The sequence below is a fragment of the Mobula hypostoma genome, chromosome 4 (genome assembly GCF_963921235.1).
Source record: "Mobula hypostoma chromosome 4, sMobHyp1.1, whole genome shotgun sequence".
Taxonomy (NCBI): Eukaryota; Metazoa; Chordata; class Chondrichthyes; order Myliobatiformes; family Myliobatidae; genus Mobula; species Mobula hypostoma.
Window position 1 is genome coordinate 202,193,196 of NC_086100.1, and position 19,238 is coordinate 202,212,433.

The 19,238-nt window shown below is 48.2% G+C and overlaps 1 protein-coding gene across 1 annotated transcript in view; it reads right to left on the bottom strand.

The window, feature by feature from the left end:
- LOC134345897 (disintegrin and metalloproteinase domain-containing protein 33-like) overlaps positions 1-19,238 on the bottom strand; it is a 118,400-nt gene that overhangs the window by 18,722 nt on the left and 80,440 nt on the right. Inside the window, exons 16-20 of the mRNA XM_063047241.1 lie at positions 17,178-17,379; positions 16,647-16,742; positions 11,805-11,882; positions 10,771-10,879; positions 804-939 (exon numbers count right to left, since the gene is read on the bottom strand). Coding sequence (XP_062903311.1) covers positions 804-939; positions 10,771-10,879; positions 11,805-11,882; positions 16,647-16,742; positions 17,178-17,379 — 621 coding nt within the window. The remainder of the gene's footprint in view (positions 1-803; positions 940-10,770; positions 10,880-11,804; positions 11,883-16,646; positions 16,743-17,177; positions 17,380-19,238) is intronic.

A 19,238-nucleotide genomic window follows, 5' to 3' on the forward strand; every position in this document is an offset into this window, starting at 1 on the left:
ATTAAACTAGATTTGACGCTGGCTTTGTGGGAGAAGCCGGCGAGGCCTTGCAGATGGTTGCCCTCTCTGCCTGTGCCTGATGAAGGGTCTTGGCCCAAAACGTCGAATGTTTACTCCTTTCCATAGACGTTGCCTGGCCTGCTGAGTTCCTCCAGCATTTTGTCTGCATTGCTATTGAGTACAGGAGTTGGGACGATTGGTGAGGCCTAATTTGGAGCATTGTGTGCAGTTTTGGTCACCTACCGACAGGAAAGACATACACAAGGGTGACTGAGTGCAGAGAAAATTTACCAGGATGTTGCTGGGTCTGGGGTACCCGAGTTATAAGGAAAGGTTAAATAAGATAGGACTTCATTCCTCTGTCAAATCTCCCTTCAATCTTCTATTTTACATGGAATAAAGTCCAAATTTATTCGATCAAGACTGAGGGGAAATTCGATAGAGGTAGACAAAATTATGAGGGGTATTGATAGGGTAAATGCAAGCAGGCTTTTTCCTCTGAGGTTCGGTGGGACTGCAAGCAGAAGTCATGGGTTAAGGGTGAAAAGTGAAAAGTTTAAGGGAAGCATGAGCAGAAACTTCTTCACAGAGAGCGGTGAGAGTGTGGAATGAGATGCCAGCACAAGCGGTAGAAAGGTAAAATGGGGAGGAGTGGGGACAGGAGGGGAGGGAGGATTGGGAAGGGAAGGGAGGGGATGGGTTGAGGGAGGAAGGGAGGTGGGAACAGAGAAGAAAGGGGAAGAGGGAATTGGAGGAGGAGGTAGATGGAGGAGGGGGGAGGGGGACGGAGAGGGAAGGGATACCTGTGTGTGAAAGGTGGGGCGATACCGATCTGGGCACAGAGCCGCTCCTGGTGTTTCCGATAGCAGAGGGCAGCCATCACCAGAGCCGGGACAAGCAGGAAGGTCAGGAGTAATCCCAGCACCAGTAACCGGTAACCTGCGGGGCAAAGAGATGATGTCAGTCCTCAGCCCCACCGGACCCCAACACCATCCTCACCCTGAAAACCTATCTCAGCATCCACATCCCACCCCCGACCACATGCACATTCCCCCCACCCATGCTTCTATCCTTTCGGCCCCAGGGGTGAAAGTGGAGATACACTCGCTAGATCTGACACAATACAACAGGCAACAGTCAGCGTGGTTTCCTGTATCTGACACAATACAACAGGCCGTGGTCAGCATGGTTTCCTGTATCTGGCACAATACAACAGGCCACAGTCAGCGTGGTTTCCGGTATCTGACACAATACAACAGGCCGTGGTCAGCATGGTTTCCTGTATCCGGCACAATACAACAGGCCACAGTCAGCGTGGTTTCCTGTATCTGACACAACAGGCCACAGTCAGCGTGGTTTCCTGTATCTGACACAACAGGCCACAGTCAGCGTGGTTTCCTGTATCTGACACAACAGGCCACAGTCAGCATGGTTTCCTGTATCTGACACAATACAACAGGCCACGGTCAGCATGGATTCCTCTATCTGGCACAATACAACAGGCTACAGTCAGCGTGGTTTCCTGTATCTGACACAACAGGCCACAGTCAGCGTGGTTTCCTGTATCTGACACAATACAACAGGCCACGGTCAGCATGGATTCCTGTATCTGGCACAATACAACAGGCTACAGTCAGCGTGGTTTCCTGTATCTGACACAATATAACAGGTCACTGTCAGCGTGGTTTCCTGTATCTGACACAATACAACAGGCTACAGTCAGCGTGGTTTCCTGTATCTGACACAACAGGCCACAGTCAGCGTGGTTTCCTGTATCTGACACAACAGGCCACAGTCAGCGTGGTTTCCTGTATCTGACACAACAGGCCACAGTCAGCGTGGTTTCCTGTATCCGACACAATACAACAGGCTACAGTCAGCATGGTTTCCTGTATCTGACGCAACAGGCCACAGTCAGTGTGGTTTCCTGTATCTGACACAACAGGCCACAGTCAGCGTGGTTTCCTGTATCTGACACAACAGGCCACAGTCAGCGTGGTTTCCTGTATCTGACACAACAGGCCACAGTCAGCATGGTTTCCTGGATCTGACAATACAACAGGCCACAGTCAGTGTGGTTTTCCTGTATCTGACACAATACAACAGGCCATGGTCAGCGTGGTTTCCTGGATCTGACAAGAGAGAATCCCTCAGAAGCGTGAACCCACGGAAAGCCTCCAGCCCAGACAGGGTACCCGGCCAAGTACTAAAGTCCCATGCTGACCAACATGCTGGAGTGTTCACTGATCTTTCATCTCTTGCTTCAGCAGTGTGTGGTACTCACTTGCTTCAAGCAGGCTTGAATTATATAAGTGCCTAAAAAGAGTATGGTGACTTGCCTCAGTTACCATTGTCCAGTAGTGCTCACTGTACATCCACTGTGACCACGTGTTTGAGTGGCTGGTGGTGAAGCATATCAATTCCTGCCTCAGAAGTGACTTGGATCTGCTCCAATTTTCCAACTGGAGCCACAGGTCCTCAGCAGATGCTACTTCCTTGGCTCTTCACTCAACCCTGGAACATCGGGACAGTGAAGATGCATACATCAGGATGCTCTTTTTGACTCCAGCTCAGCCTTAAATACAATCATCCCCTCAAAAACTAATCAATAAGCTCCAAAACCTTGGCCTGAATTCTTCCTTGTGTAATTGTAACCTCAATTTCCTCACTTGTAGACTCCAATCAGGTTGTATTGGCAACAACTTCTCCTCCACAATCCCCATCAGCACAGATGCCCATAAGTCTGTGTGCTTAGCCCCCTGCTCTGCTTGCTTTACACATGACCAGGTGGCGAACCAAAGCTCTAATGCCAATTTTAAGTTTGCTGATGACACTAACGTCGTAGGTCGAACCAAAGGTGGTGACGAATCAGCATATAGGAGGGAGAATCAAAATCTGGCTGAGGGGTGCCATAACAACCACCTCTTACTCAATGTCAGCAAGACCATATTGCTGATTGTAGACTTCAGGAGGGGGAAACCAGAGGTCCACGAGCCAGTCCTCATCGGAGTATCAGAGATACTTTAAATTCTTTGGTGTTATCATCTCATCTGCATGGTCCTGAACAGACTGCAGAAAATAGCCGAAAGGGTATTTCCCGAGTCTCAGTGCAGTTTCAGGTCAGAACGCTCCACAATCGACATGTTCTTCTCACTTCAACAGCTACAAGAGAAATGCAGAGGGCAAAGACAACCACTCTACGTCGCTTTCATTGACCTTACGAAGGCCTTCGACCTCATGAGCAGAGACAACCTGTTCAAAATCCTCATCAGGATTGGTTGTCCCGCGAGGCTCCTCAGTCATTCCACACAGACATGAAGGGCGTCGTTCAGTTCGACGACTCTTCTTCGGAGGCCTTCAACATCCGCGGCAGAGTGAAGCAGGGCTGTGTGCTTGCCCCCACCCTGTTCAGCATCTTCTTCACATTCATGCTGAAGCACGCCTTTGGAACATCAACTGATGGTGTCTACCTCCACACCAGATCAGACAGGAGGCTGTTCAGTCTGTCCCGGCTGAGGGCGAAAACCAAGGTTCGTGAAGTACTCATCAGGGACATGTTGTTTGCAGATGACGCGGCACTGGCAACACACTCTGAAGAGCAACTGCAATGCCTCATGGACAGCTTCTCAAGAGCCTGCCAGGACTTCAGCTTGACCATCAGCCTGAAGAAGACCAATGTGTTGGGCCAACGCGTTGAGCAACCCTCCTGCCATTACCATCAACAACTCTGAGCTGAAGATAGTTCACGAGTTTACATACCTTGGCTCCACCATCACGGACAGCCTCTCCCTAGACCCCGAGATCAACAGACGGATCGGACGAGCAGCCTCAACATTCGCCAGGCTGACAAAGAGAGTCTGGGAGAACAGAAAGCTGACAACACACACCAAAGTTGCAGTCTACAGGGCCTGCGTCCTCAGCACACTGCTTTACGGCAGCAAGACCTGGAGCCTCTACCACAGACAAGAGTGGCGTCTCGACGCCTTCCACCTTCGCAGCCTGAGACACATCCTGGACATCATGTGGACTGACCGAGTCACCAACAATGAGGTCCTGGCCCATGCCCAGATACCCAGCCTCTTCACCCTGCTCCAACAACGCCGTCTCCGCTGGCTGGGCCACGTACACCGTAAGTCAGACGGGAGGACCCCGAAAGACCTGCTGTATGGGGAACTGGCCTCCGGCAAGACAGCACAAGGGCGGCCCCATTGTCGTTTCAAAGACGTTTGCAAGAGAGACATGAGGTCACTGAAAATGACCGTCGAGAGGTGGGAGGACATCACAAGTGATCACTTTCACTGGAGGCTGGAACTACGCAGAGGTCTAAAAAGAGGAGAAGAGAAGCTGAGGCTTGCTGCTGAAGAAAAGCGCACTCGTCGGAAAAACAGCACCAAGACAACACTGGAGGACAGTGCCTTCAAGAGCAGTCGCTGCAGCCGAGACTGTCACTCCCATGTGGGCCTCTACAGCCACAACAGACGCTGCTCTAACACAGACTGAAGCAAGACTTTCCAGGCGCAGATCCGTGGTCTCACGAGACTAACGGATGCCACTATCACATCCTGTCAGGGATTCTGACCTGGACCCAGCACGCAAGTACAATTGCGAAGAACGTATGGCAGCGCCTCTACTTTCTTAGAGGTTTGCAAAGATTTGGCTTGTCATCTATAACTTTACCAAACTTCTATAGATGTGTAGTGGAGAGTATTTTGACCGGTTGCATCGCGACCTGGTATGGAAACAGCAACGGCCTTGAATGGAAAATTCTACAAAAATGAGTGGATAGGTCCCAGTCCATCGGGGTAAAGCCCACCCCTCCATTGAGCACTGTCACAGGAAAGGAGCATCCGTCAACAAAGACAGCCAGCATCCAGGGCATGCTCTCTTCTCACTGCTGACTTCAAGAAGGTACAGGAAGATCTCATCCTTAACAACAGACTCTTAAAGAGTGGGGTGACACTTGCAATCTTCTAGTCTTTAGGGACCATGCCAGAATCAAGTGATTCTTGAAAGATCATGACCAATGCATCTGTTATCTCTTCAGCAACCTCTCTCAGGACTCCGGGATGTAGTCCATCTGGTCCAGGTGACTTATCCAACTTAAAACCGTTCAGTTCTCCTTGCACTTGTTCCTTTGCAATAAGCAATGGCACTCAATCCCTGAATCACACGGACCTCTGGCACATTGCTAGTGCCTTCCAGAGTGAAGACAGATGCAAAGTACCCATTAAGTTCATCTGCCGTTTCTTTGTCCCCCATGACTATGTCATCGGCATCATTTTCCAGTGGTCCAATATTAACTCTCACCTCCCTTTTACTCTTTAAATAACTGAAAAACTTTTAGCAATCCTGCTTTATATTAATGGCTAGTTTGCCCTCATATTTCACCTTTTCATTTCTTATAGCTTTTTTACATAGAACATAGAAATTTACAGCACAATACAGGCCCTTTGGCTCACAATGTTGTGCCAACCATGTAAACTGCTTTAGAAACTGCCTAGAGTTTCCCTAGTGCATAGACTTCTACTTTTCTCATCTCCATGTACCTATCTAAGAGGTTCTTAAATGACCCTATTGTATCAACTTCCCACTCACTTTTGCTACCTTATATGCCCTTTCCTTGGATTTTATGCAATCCTTAACTTCCCTTGTCAGCCACAGTTGCCTACCCCTGTCATTTGAGAAAAACTTCTTCTGTGGGACATATCTATCCTATGAACTATTCCCAGAAATTCCAGCATTTCTGTTCTGCCATCACCCCCACCCATATCCCCCTCTAATCCACTAGGGCAAGTTCCTCTCTCATGCCTCTGTAGTTCTATTATGACTCTGAAACATGTGACTTGTTTCTCCCTCTCAAATTGCAGTATGAATTCAATCATATTATGATCACTGCCTCCCTCCTCCTTTACATTAAGCTCCCTAATAAGACTTGAGTTGTTACACAACACCCAATCTAAGATAGTCTTTCTCTGAATAGGCTCAAGCACAAGCTGCTATAAAAAGCCATCTCGTAGGCATTCAACAAATTCCCTCTCTTGCAATCCAACACCAACCTGATTTTCCCCAATCTTTGCATATTGAAGTCCCCTATTACAATCGTTTCATTACCTGTATTATATGCCTTTTCCAGCTTCCTTTGGAATCTCAATCCCACATCTTGGCTACTATTTGGAGACCAATATATGATTCCCATAATGGTTTTTTCTACCCTTGCAGTTTCTTAACTCCACCCACAAAGACTGAACAATCTCTGACCCCATGTCACCTTTTTCTAAAGATGTAATTCCATCTCTTACCAACAGAGCCACACCACCGCCTTTGCCTTCCTGCCTGTCCTTTCGATACCAAGTATATCCTTTGATGTTAAGCTCCCAACTATGGCCTTCTTTCAGCCACGGCTCAGTGATGTCCACAATGTCAGTCACCAATCCGTACTTGTGCCACGAGTTCATCCACCTTATTCCAAAGGCTACCTACATTTAAATACAGCTCCTTCAGTCCTGCATTTTTCACCCTTTTGAATCTTGCCTCTGTGGTACAATCTAACTCTTTCCTCTGTCTGCATTTGCACCCAATCATTGGCTTGTCCATCCTTCCATTCACGTTACATCCATCATCTACTTGTATACCTGCTGGTTCCCATCCCCCTCTCTTGTTACAATAGTCATGGAGACTTCAATGTGCAGGTTAGATTGGAAAAATCAGGTTGGTGCTCGATTACAAGAGGGGGATTTCTAGAGTGCCTACGAGATGGCTTTTTAGAGCAGCTCGTGGTTGAGAACCTTAGGGGATCAGCTATTCTAGACTAGGTGTTGCGCAATGAACCAGAATAAATTAGAGAGCTTAAGGTAAAAGAACCCTCAGGGGAAAGTGATCAGAAATAATTGAAATTTCAGAAGGAGAAGCTAAAGTCAGTGTATCAGCATTATAGTGGACTAAAGGGAATTTCAAAGGCATGAGAGAGGAGTTGGCCAGAACTGAATGGAAAAGAACACTGGCAGGGAAGACGGCAGAGCACCATGTCTGGGATTTCTAGAAGCAAATTTGAAGGCACGGGGTATATACATCTCAAATGAGGAAGAAGTATTCTAAAGGAAAGATAACAACCATGGCTACCAAGAGAAGTCAAAGCCAACATAAAAGCAAAAGGGAGGGCATATAATAGAGCAAAGATTAGTGGGAAGTTAGAGGATTGGGAAGCTTTTAAAAACCAACAGAAGGCAATTAAAAATGTCATTAAGAAGGTAAAGATGGAATACAAATGTAAGCTAGCTAATAATATTAAAGAAGGTATCTTCAGATACATAAAATGTAAAAGAGAGGCGAGAGTGGATATCAGACTGCTGGAGAACGAAGCTGGAGAGGTAGTAGTGGGGTACACGTAAATGGTGGATGAACTGAATAACAATTTTGCATCAGTCTTCACTGTGGAAGACTCAAGTTGTTTGGGAAAGCGAAAGGCCTGAAGGTAGATAAGTCACTTGGATCAGATGGTGTACAGCCCAGAGTTCTAAAAGAGGTGGCTGAAGAGATTGTGGAGGCATTTTTTTTTTTGATATTTCAAGAATCACTAGATTCTGGAATGGTTCTGGAAGACCGGACATTTGTAAGTGTCACTCCACTCTTCGAGAAGGGAGAGGGGCAGAAGAAAGATGTTGGGAAGATGTTGACGTCAATTATTAAGAATGAGATATGAGGGTACTTGAAGGCACTTGATAAAATAGGCTGTAGACAGCATGGTTTCCTCAAGGGAAAATCCTGCCTGATGAATCTGTTGGAATTCTTTGAAGAAATAGCAAGCAGGATAGACAAAGGAGAATTGGTTGATGTTGTGTACTTCGATTTTCACCAAGGCCTTTGACAAGGTGGCATACATGAGGCAGTTGAACAAGCTACAAGCCCATGGCAAGATTCTAGCATGGATAAAGCAGTGGCTAATTGGCAGGAGGCAAAGAGTGGAAATAAGGGAGCCTTTTTTGGTTCGCTGCTAGCAACGAGTGGCATTCCACAGTTGGGAATGATCCTTTTTGCGTTATATGTCAATGACTAGAGGGACATCCTTTTAGAACGGAGGTGAGGAGGAATTTCTTTAGCTAGAAACTAGCGAATCTGTGGAATTCATTGCCACAGGCAGCTGTGGAGGCCAAGTCTTTATGTACATTTAAGGCAGAGATTGATAGATACTTGATCGAACAGGAGGAGAGGGTGGAGAATGGGGCTGAGAGAAAAATTGGATCGGCCATGATCAAATGGTGGAGCAGACCCGATGGACCAAATGGCCTAATTATGGTCTTATTCCTTTTCAGAGTGGATGGGGTTCTGTTGAAGATCCTGACCTTGATTTATGCTCAGACTTCTGTACTTTGTGGTAGTGGGACCCAATCCCGGAGTCTTGCTACCAGCTGCTTTTCGGAATCCCAAGAACACGACCTCGAGGATGAGCGCACCTTCGGAGTTCCAAGGTTCACGGCCCTGTGCACGGACTGATTCTATGCTGGAGCCACCAACTGAAGCCTCACGGAAGAAAATGGAAGATCAGGAACAGCAGGATCAGCTATCAGAGGCTCTGTACTCGGCAAATTGCGTGTGTGTGCTCTCTCTCTCTCTCTCTCTCAGTGGTGAGAGAGAGTCTGTTGCTGATTCTCATGTTGGAGAACTCAGGAAAAGTGATACGACAGGCTTCATCATCACAAATCAGCGAGTTAGGACCGTAAGACACAGGAGCAGAATTAGACCATTTTCAGCCCATCGAGTCTGCTCCGCCATTCCATCATGGCTGATCCTGGATCCCACTCAACCACATACCCCTGCCTTCTCACCATATCCTTTGATGCCCTGACCGAACAGGAAACGATCAACTTCCGCCTTAAATATATGCACAGACTTGGCTTCCACCGCAGTCTGTGGCAGAGCATTCCACAGATTCACCACTCTCTGGCTAAAAAAATTCCTCCTTACCTCTGTCCTACAGGGTCACCCCTCAATTCTGAGGCTGTGCCCTCTAGTTCTGGATACCCCAACCACAGGAAACATCCTCTCCACATCCACCCTATCCCGAATCCCTCTAAATTCCAGTGAGTACAGGCCCAAAGCTCACAAACGCTCCCTCATATGTTAACCACTTCATTCCCAGAATCATCCTCGTGAGTCCTCGGGACTCTCTCCAATGACAACGCATCCTCTCTGAGATATGGGACCCAAAATTGTTGACAATACTCCAACTGCGGCCTGACTTGTGTCTTATAAAAAGCCTCAGTATGGTCTTCTTGCTTTTATCTTCAGTTATTTTTGTTGTGTCTCCCCTCTCGCTGTCCCTTTATTGGGAGAGAGAGCTCCTCTGGTATGTTGAATTGTCGGGTGAACAATTAGTTTTTGTTGTGCTGCAGATCACGGTCTTTCTTGGGGGCTTGCTATTGCTTGCTTGTTGTGCGGAGAGTGTTGATGCTTTTTTTGCGGAAGTGGGTGGATGGGGGGGGTCAGGGAGTATAATTTCTTTACTGCTGCTTGTGGCTTGTGTGGGAGGGGAAGGGGGTAGGGGTCTTTGGGTTCTAATGCTTTTACTGTCATTCATTCTTCTGTTTTTGTAGACGTGTGCAAAGAACAAGAATTTCCGGATGCACATTCCTCTGATATTAAATGGAACTTCTTGCCCCATCACTGAACTCTTCCAACAACCTATGGACTCACTTTCAAGGACTCTTCATCTCATGTTCTCAAAATCTGTTGCTTGTTTATTTGTTATTTTTTCTTCCCTTGTTTTTGCAGAGTGTGTTTTCTTTTGCATATTGATCGTTTGTCCGTCCTGTTGGGTGTGGTCTTTCACTGATTCTGTTGTGTTCTATTGGGCATTTACTGGGAAGCCCCGTATGAATATGAATCCCAGGGTATTTATGTACTTTGGAAAGGAATCTACTTTGAACTTTGACTGGAAGGAGGCAAAGAGTGGGAATAGAGGAAGCCTTTCCAATTGGCTGCCGGTGACTGGTGGTGTTCCACATGGGTCGGACCTGGGACTGCTTCTCTTCCGGTTTTATGTCACTGACGGATGACAAAATTGACAACCTTCTGGCCAAGTTTCTGCATGATATGAAGACAAACCATAAGACCATAAAACATAGGAGCAGGATTAGGCCATTTGGCCTGTCGAGTCTGCTCCAACAATTCATCGTGGCGGATTTATTGTCCCTCTCCATCCCATTCTCCTGCCTTCTCCCCGTAACCTCCGACACCCTAATTAATCAAGAGGCTATCAACCTCCACTTGAAATATACCCAATAACAGGGTGGAGGAGCAGGTGGTGTTGAAGATGCAGGGAGTTTGCAGAAGGAACTAGACAGATTGGGAGCATGGACAAAGAAATGGCGGATGGAACCTGGGGAGTGTAGAGGCACGTCCATTTAGAATGGGGATGAGGAGGAATTTCTTTCGCCTGAGGGTGGTGAGTCTGTGGAATTAGTTGCCTCAGACAGCTGTGGAGGCTGAGTCAGTGAGTATACTTAAAGTGGAGGTTGACAGCTTCTTGACTAGTCAGCGTGTCAAAGGTTATGGGGATAAGGCAGGAGCATGGGGTTGAGAGGGATAAGAAGTCAGCCATGATGGAGAGGTAGGGCAAACACAACGGGCTGAATGGCCTCATTCTGCTCCAATGTTCATCAACAACATTGTAGGTTCCTGTAGACGCCCCCACAGTTTCTGCAGTGGAGGTGTGACTGTGAGACCACCCACCCACCAGTGGGGCCAGGGTCCGAGGGAACAAGTGGTCCTTACTGTCTGTGTGAACAGGTCCACTGTCGATGCTGCCTCCGAGGCCGGGTTTATCACAGAACGGTGGAGCCCAGTGCGGGTCGCAGTGGCAGTTCCCGTTGCTGTTACACACCTGACAAAGCATGGAGGTGGAGACGTCAACGCAGAGTTCAGACCAGCACCCTCAGTGTGACAGCATCACCCCTCCAAGACCATAACCCCACCTCTCCCCCTCCCTCGGTGTGACAGGGTTACCCACCTGATTCCCACAGTACCCCTTCGGGGTGCTGGAGGAGGGAGATGGAGGGGAGAGCAAAGAGGGTAATGGGGAGGAGACAGAAAGAGAGAGAGGAGGGTGAGAGAGGAGGGTAATAGGGAGGGGTGAGAGAGAGAAGGGTGATGGGGAGGGGCATGAGGGTCTGGCGGGGCAGAGTCCCGGGGGCAGGGGTAGGGGGCAGAGTCTCAGGAGGAGAGTGGTTAAAATTCGGGGGGCGGGGGGGGGTTCATGGGGGTAGTTAGGGGTGGAGAGATCGTGGGGGAGGGGGGTTTAGTGGGAGTTTGGGGAGGGAGTCTGGGGGGTTGCTTGGGGTGAGTTCGGGGGTGGGAGTCTGATGGGGAAAGTCCAGTGTGGCGGGGGCTGTGCTCGGGGTGGGGGACTTCAGGGGGAAATTCAGTGGGGGAGAGAATGAACTCAAAGTGGAGGGGAATGAATTCGGGGTGGGGGACTGAATCCAGGGGCAGGGGTGGATTTGGGGGGGTTAGGGGGCAGAATTGGTGGGGGAAGTACGGGGGGGGCAGAGCCTGGGTGCAAGGGCAGTATTGGGGGGGTTGGGGGGCAGATTTGGTGGGGGGAGTCTGGGGGGGTGAGCCCTGGGGGAGGGGGAACAGTCCGGGGGGGGGAGGGAAGAGTCCTGGAGGGAGAGTACCATGGGGGGTGTATTTGGTGGGGTGGAAATTTGGTGGGATGGGGGGAATCTGGGGGAGTTGGTGGGGGGGGGGAGTCTAGGGAAGGATGGTGGAATTTGGCGGGCAAGTCTGGGGGCAACGTGAGGACTTACCCCATGGTGATGGCACTTCTCATCACAGGCAGCAAGGTGAGGGAAAGAGGCATTTCGACATCGGTTCTGCAGGCATACCTGATCCAGGGCAATGGCAATGGCACTGGGTGACAATGAGCCCAACTCCTACACCATAACCAACCCACACTGTCCCCACACCCTTCTCCAGTCCAGAAACCCCCAACATCTCCTCCATCACCTGACTCATCACTTCGTCCCTCCACTGTCAAACCACATTACCCACACTTGATCATCTCCTCACACTCTCACCTACACATCAGCCCAAACCATCATCCACCATCACCCCAAACCATCAAAAACCGTCACCCACCATCACCCAAACCATCATCCACCATCACCCACCCATCACCCCAAACCATCATCCACCATCACTCACCCATCACCCCAAACCATCATCCACCATCACCCACCCATCACCCCAAACCATCATCCACCATCACTCACCCATCACCCCAAACCATCATCCACCATCACTCATCCATCACCCCAAACCATCATCCACTGTCACTCACCCATCACCTCAAACCATCATCCAACATCACTCACCCATCACCCCAAACCATCATCCACCATCACCCCAAACCATCATCCACCATCACCCACCCATCACCCCAAACCATCATCCACTATCACTCACCCATCACCTGAAACCATCATCCACCATCACCCCAAACCATCATCCACCATCACCCCAAACCATCATCCACTATCACTCACCCATCACCCCAAACCATCATCCACCATCACTCACCCATCACCCCAAACCATCATCCACCATCACTCACCCATCACCCCAAACCATCATCCACCATCACCCACCCATCACCCCAAACCATCATCCACCATCACTCACCCATCACCCCAAACCATCATCCACCATCACCCACCCATCACCCCAAACCATCACCCATCACCCCAAACCATCACCCACCATCACTCACCCATCACCCCAAACCATCATCCATCACCCACCCATCACCCCAAACCATCATCCACCATCACCCACCGCATCCCTCCACTCTCACGCACCCATCACCCCTCCACTCTCACCCACCCTTCACCCCAAACCATCATCCACCATCACTCACCCATCACCCCAAACCATCATCCATCACCCCAAACCATCACCCACCATCACTCACCCATCACCCCAAACCATCATCCATCACCCACCCATCACCCCAAACCATCATCCACCATCACCCACCGCATCCCTCCACTCTCACGCACCCATCACCCCTCCACTCTCACCCACCCCAACCCACACCATCACCCACCCATCATCCCTCCACCGTCACCCACCCATCATCCTACACTGTTACCCACCCATCAACCCAAACCATCAAAATCCGTCACTTACCCATCACCCCTCCACTCACACCCACGCATGACCCCTCCACTCTCACCCACCCATCACCCCTCCACTCTCACCCACTCATCACCCCTCCACCCTCACCCACCCATCTGATAGAGATGTATAAGATGACGAGAGGCATTGATCGTGTGTATGGTCAGAGGCTTTTTCCCAGGGCTCAAATGGCTGCCACAAGAGAACACAGGTTTAAGGTGCTGGGGAGTAGGTACAGAGGAGATGTCAGGGGGAGGCTTTTTTTAAAACGCAGAGAGTGATGAGTGCGTGGTATGGGCTGTCGGCGATGGTGGCGGAGGCAGATACAATAGGGTCTTTTAAGAGACTCCTGGATAGGTACATGGAGTTAAGAAAAATAGAGGGATATTGTTAATTCTAGGTAATTTCTAAAGTAACTACAAGTTCGGCACAGCTTTGTGGGCCAAAGGGTCTGTATTGTGCTGTAGGTTTTCTATGTTTCTATGTTACATGTAATATCGAGGGACAGGAAGGTAGGCAGAGGGGGTGCTGTGGCTCTACTAGTAAAGAATGGCATCAAATCAGTAGAAAGAAGTGACAGAGGATTGGAAGATGCTGAATCCTTGTGGGTTGATTAAAGAAACTCCAAGGGTAAAAGGACCCTGACAGCAGTTATATACAGGCCTCCCAACAGTGGCTAGGAGGTGGACCACAGGTTACAACAGGAAATAGAAAAGGCGAGTCAAACAGGCAATGTTATGGTAGTCATGGGAGATTTTAACATGCAGGTCGATTGGGAAAATCAGGTTGGTAATGAATCTCAAGAGAGCGAGTTTGTTGAATGCTAGGAGATGACTTTCTAGAGCAGTTTGTCATTCATCCTACAAAGGGATCAGCTATACTGGATTGGGTATTATGTAATGAACCTGAGGTGATTAGGGAACCCTGAGAAACCAGTGATCACAATATGATTGTGTTCAACTTGGAATTTGATAGGGGGAAAGTAGTCTGATGCAGCAGTATTTCAGTGGAGTAGGGGAAATTACAGTGGTATGAGAGAGACTTGGCCGAAGTAAATTGGAAGGAGCTGCTGGCAGGGATGTCAGCAGAGCAGCAATGGTGTGAGTTTCTGGAAAAATGAGGAAGGTGCAGGACATGTGTATTCCAAAAATGAAGAAACACTCAAATGGTAAAATAGTACAACTGTGGCTGATAAGAGAAGATTGGTGGAAGAGCAGGTAGTGCTGAGGAAAACAGGAAGAATGCAGAAGGACTAAGGCAGATTAGGAGAATGGCCAAGAAAGGGGCAAATGAAATACAATGTTGGAAAATGCATGGTCATGCACTTTGGTAGTAGAAATAAATGTGCAACTATTTTCTAAACAGGGAGAAAATCCAGGAATCTGCAATGCAGAGGGACTTGGGAGTCCTTGTGCAGAACACCCTGAAAGTTATCTTGCAGGTTGAGTCAGTGGTGAGGAAGGCAAATGCCATGTTAGCATTTATTTCAAGAGGTCTAGAATACAGGAGCAGATATATGATGCTGAGGCTTTATAAGGCACTGGTGAGGACTCACCTTGAGTATTGTGAACAGTTTTGGGCCCCTCATCTTAGAAAGATGTGCTGGCATTGGAGAGGGTCCAGAGGAGGTTCACAAGGATGATTCCAGGAATGAAAGTGTTATCACACGAGAAACATTTGATGGCTCTGGGTTTGTACCCACTGGAATTCAGAAGGATGGGGGGGGGGAATCTCATTGAACCCTTTTGAATGTTGAAAGGCCTATACAGAGTAGATGTGGAAAGGATGTTTCCTTTGGTGGTAGATTCTTGGACGAGAAGGCACAGCCTCAGGATAGAGGGGCGCTCTTTCAAAACAGAGATGCGGAGAAATTTCTTTAGCTAGCAGGTGGTGAATTTGTGAAGTTTGTTACCACAGGCAGCTGTGGAGGCCAGGTTGTTGGGTGTACTTAAGGCAGAGATTGATAGGTTCTTGATTGGATATGGCATCAAAGGTTACGGGGAGAAGGCCGGAAACAGGGGTTGAGGAGGAGATAGAAGTAAAGGATCAGCCATGATTGAATGGCGGAGAGACTCAATAGGCCAGATGGCCTAATTCTGCTCCTGTGTCTCATGGTCTTATGATATACTTTGTATCAAAAGGACAGGCAGGAAGACACAGGCGGTGGTGTGGCTCTGTTGGTAAGAGATGGTATTACATCTTTAAAAAAAGGTGATATAGGGTCAGAGAATGTTCAATCTTTGTAGATGGAATTAGGAATCTGCAAGGGTAAAAACACCATTATGGGAATCATGTATAGGCCTCCAAATAGTAGCCAAGATGTGGGGTTGAGACTGCAAAGGGAGCTGGAAAAGACATGTAATAAGGGTAAAGACACGATTGTAATGGGGGACTTCAATCTGCAAAGTATTTGGGAAAATTGGGTTGCTATCAGATCACAAGAGAGGGAATTTGTTGAATGCGTACGAGATGGCTTCTTAGAGCAGTTTGTGCTTAAGCTGACTCGGGAAAAGGCTCTCATATATTGGGTGTTGTGTAATAACCCAGTTATTATGAGGGAACTTAATGTAAAGGAACCCTTAGGAGGCAATGATCATAAGACCAGAAGACCATACAACAAAGGAACAGAATTAGGCATTTGGCCATCAAGTCTGCTCAATCATTCAATCATGGCTGATCCTTTTTTTTCCCTCCTCAGCTGCACTCTCCAGCCTTCTCCCCATAACTTTTGCTGCTGTGTCCAATCAAGAACCTATCCAGTTCTGCCTTAAATGCATCCAGCGATCTGGCCTCTACAGCTGTCTGTGGTAATAAATTCCACAAATTCACCACCCTCTGGCTAAAGAAATTTCCTTGCATCTCTGTTTTAAGTTGACACTCCTCTGTCCTGAGGCTGTGCTCTCCTACCATGGGGAACATCATTGCCACATCTACTTTGTCTAGGTCTTTCAACACTCAAAAGGTTTTAATGAGGTTGCCCCTCATTCTTCTAAATTCCAGCAAGTACAGACAAGAGCTATCAAATGATCCTAATAGAACTCTTTCATTCCTGGAATCATCCTTGCGAATCATTTCTGAACCCTCTCCAATGCCAGCACATCCTTTCTGACATAAGGATGCCAGAACTGTTCACAGCACTCAAGGTGAGGCCTCACCAGTGCCTTATAAAGCCTCAGCATCACATCCCTGCTCTTGTATTCTAGACCTCTTGAAATGAACGCTAACATGGCATTTGCCTTCCTCACCACCGACTCAACCTGCAAGTTAACCTTTAGGGTGATCTGCACAAGGTCTCCCAAGCCCCTTTGCACCTCAGGTTTTTGAATTTTCTTCCCATTTAGAAAATAGTCCGAACATTTATTTCTTCTACTAAAGTGCGTGACCATGAATTTTCCAACATTGCATTTAATTTGCCCCTTTCCTAATCTGTCTAAATCCGTCTGTATCCTACCTGTTTCCTTAATACTACCTGCCCCTCCACCATCTGCAGACTTGGCAACAAGCCCATTTCCCCGTGTGCCACGGCCTGAAGATCGAAGTGCGTCACATGTTGTCCTGAAGCCACGCTTCTGCAGGAATAAGCACGCAGTTCTTCATCTCGTGTTGCATCAGCCACGGACGGAGTCAATCCAGCTTGCTTTCCAGGGAGCAATCACTGTGGAGCCAGCCCCAACCCAGCACCGAGTGCAGCCCGCCTGTTCTCTCCTACGTAACCCCCGGTACCTCCTCCCCGGGGAAGCTGTACCAGGCGATGCCACAGAATGAGGCCCTCGTCCATGCAACATTTGCCACTATAGGAAAAAACCTCTCCATTAGTACAAGAGGGATGTCCCACCTCCTGACCTCCAGATCCTTCATTTTCCCTGCTTTTACCTGATCCGGTTACCGCACTCCACCCCACTGATGCCTGACCTCCGTCGCCCTCCCTCCCTGGGCTCCCTCTCTTCTGGCAGCTTGAGGTGACAGGATCGTGACACACCCCTTAATCACATCTTCCTACTCACCCTGCCGTGACCACACTTGGTGCCCGTCCTCACCAGGCCAGGGTCAGCATCGTCCCCTCCGTCCTGGGCAGAGTACAGGTAGGTGCCTCGGCATCTCAGCTCCCTGCCGTGGTGGAGGATGGTGGTGTCGATGGGCACGGTGTTGCGCTCCCGGGGGTTTTCCGCCGGGCTCAGGCACTGGATTTTGCCGCACAGGGCGTCACTGTGGACACAGCACGACTCCAATAAAACCTAGGGAGGCCTGAGGCCACGCCAGGGTCACCCGTCCACAGTATACCCACCCTCACACTGATAGGAACAGGGCCAGCATACACAGGAGAGGGGGTGAGGGGACAGAGAGTGGAGGGGAGGAGGCGATAGGGTGGACGGGGTGATGAGGCAATGGGTTGACAGAGGGAGGGGTGAAGAATGAAGGGATGAGGGTGATGGGGTGTGGGCTGAGCGGAAAGTGTGCCTGCTGATGGGAGCAGAAATCGTCAAGGATCACCCAGAGATGAAAGACTGGGGTGTCGCGGTTAATGGGACACTGTTACAGCTCGGGGCAATTCCAGCATTGTCTGCAAGAAGGTTGTACATTCTTCCGTGACCACGTGGGTTTCCGATGAGTGCCCTGCTTTCCTCCCGCACCCCAAAGATGAAGCTAATTGGTTATGGTAAATTGTCCCGTGACTCGACTAGGGTTAAGTCAGTGGGTTGCTGGGTTGGAGGGGCCTGTTCCAAGATGTATGCCCGAATAAGTGAAATAAAGATTAGCTTTATTTGCCCCAAAGACATTGGAGCAGAATTAGGCATTCGGCCCATTGAATCTGTTCCTCCATTTGATCATAGCTATTCCTTCCCTCTCTGTCCTATTCCCCTGCCTTCTCCCCATAAGCTTTCATGCCCTGTCCAATCAAGAATCTCTGCTTTATATACACTCAATGACTTGACCTCCACAGCCACCTGTGGCAACGAATTCCACAGATTTACCACCCTCTGGCTAAAGAAATTCCTCCTCATTTCAGAATCAGAATCAGAATTATTATCACTGGCATGTGTCAGTAAACTTCACATGCAGTCCTAGTGGACGTCCCTCTATTCTGAGGTTGTGCCCTCTGGTCCTAGACTCCCCACACTACAGGAAACATCCTCCTACATCCACTCTATCGTAGCCTTTCAAAATAAGACCGGAAGATATGGTAGCAGAATTAGGCAATTTGGCTCATCGAGTCTGCTCCACCATTTCATCACAGCTGATCCAATTTTCCTCTCAGCCTGAATCTACATATCCCTCCATGCCCTGTCCAGTCAAGAATTATCAACATCTGCCTTAAATATACATAAAGACTTGGCCTCCATAGCTGCCTGTGGCAAAAAATTCCACAGATTCACCAGTCTCTGCCTAAAGAAATCCCTCCTCATCTCCGATCTTAAAGGATGCCCTACTGTTGTAAGGCTTATGTCCTCTGGTCTTAGACCCTCTCTTTTTTTGTAATATAATTTTTATTGAATTTTCAAAAAGAATACATGAAAAAATAGAATCTACCCTCCCCCCTCCCCTTAACCCTCTCCCCCCCATATATATAGTCCTACCTAAAAAGAAAGAAAAAGAAAAAAAAGAAGAGCCGCCTGGGTATTGGAAGGTTTCCACATGCTCCATGGGATTCAAAATAAATTTGGTACAATTATTCGTTACTTTCCCCAAGTGACCAAAGTCTTTATCGGAGCACTTAAATATGCCATCCTATCTTTTGTAAATAAGGGCGCCAAATATTCAAAAATGTTACATATTTATCTCTTAAATTATAAGTAATTTTTTCGAGTGGAATAGAACTAGCCATTTCATTATTCCAACGATCCATACTTAAATACGAATCAGATTTCCAAGTAACTGCTATAGTCTTCTTAGCTACTGCCAATGCAATTTTTATAAATTCTTTCTGATATTTATTCAATTTAAGTTTTGGTTTTATCCCTTCAATATCACCTAATAAAAATAATACAGGGTTATGTGGAAGTTGAGTTGCAGTAATTTGTTCCAATAAGATTCTTAAATTTATCCAAAAGGGTTGAATTTTAAAA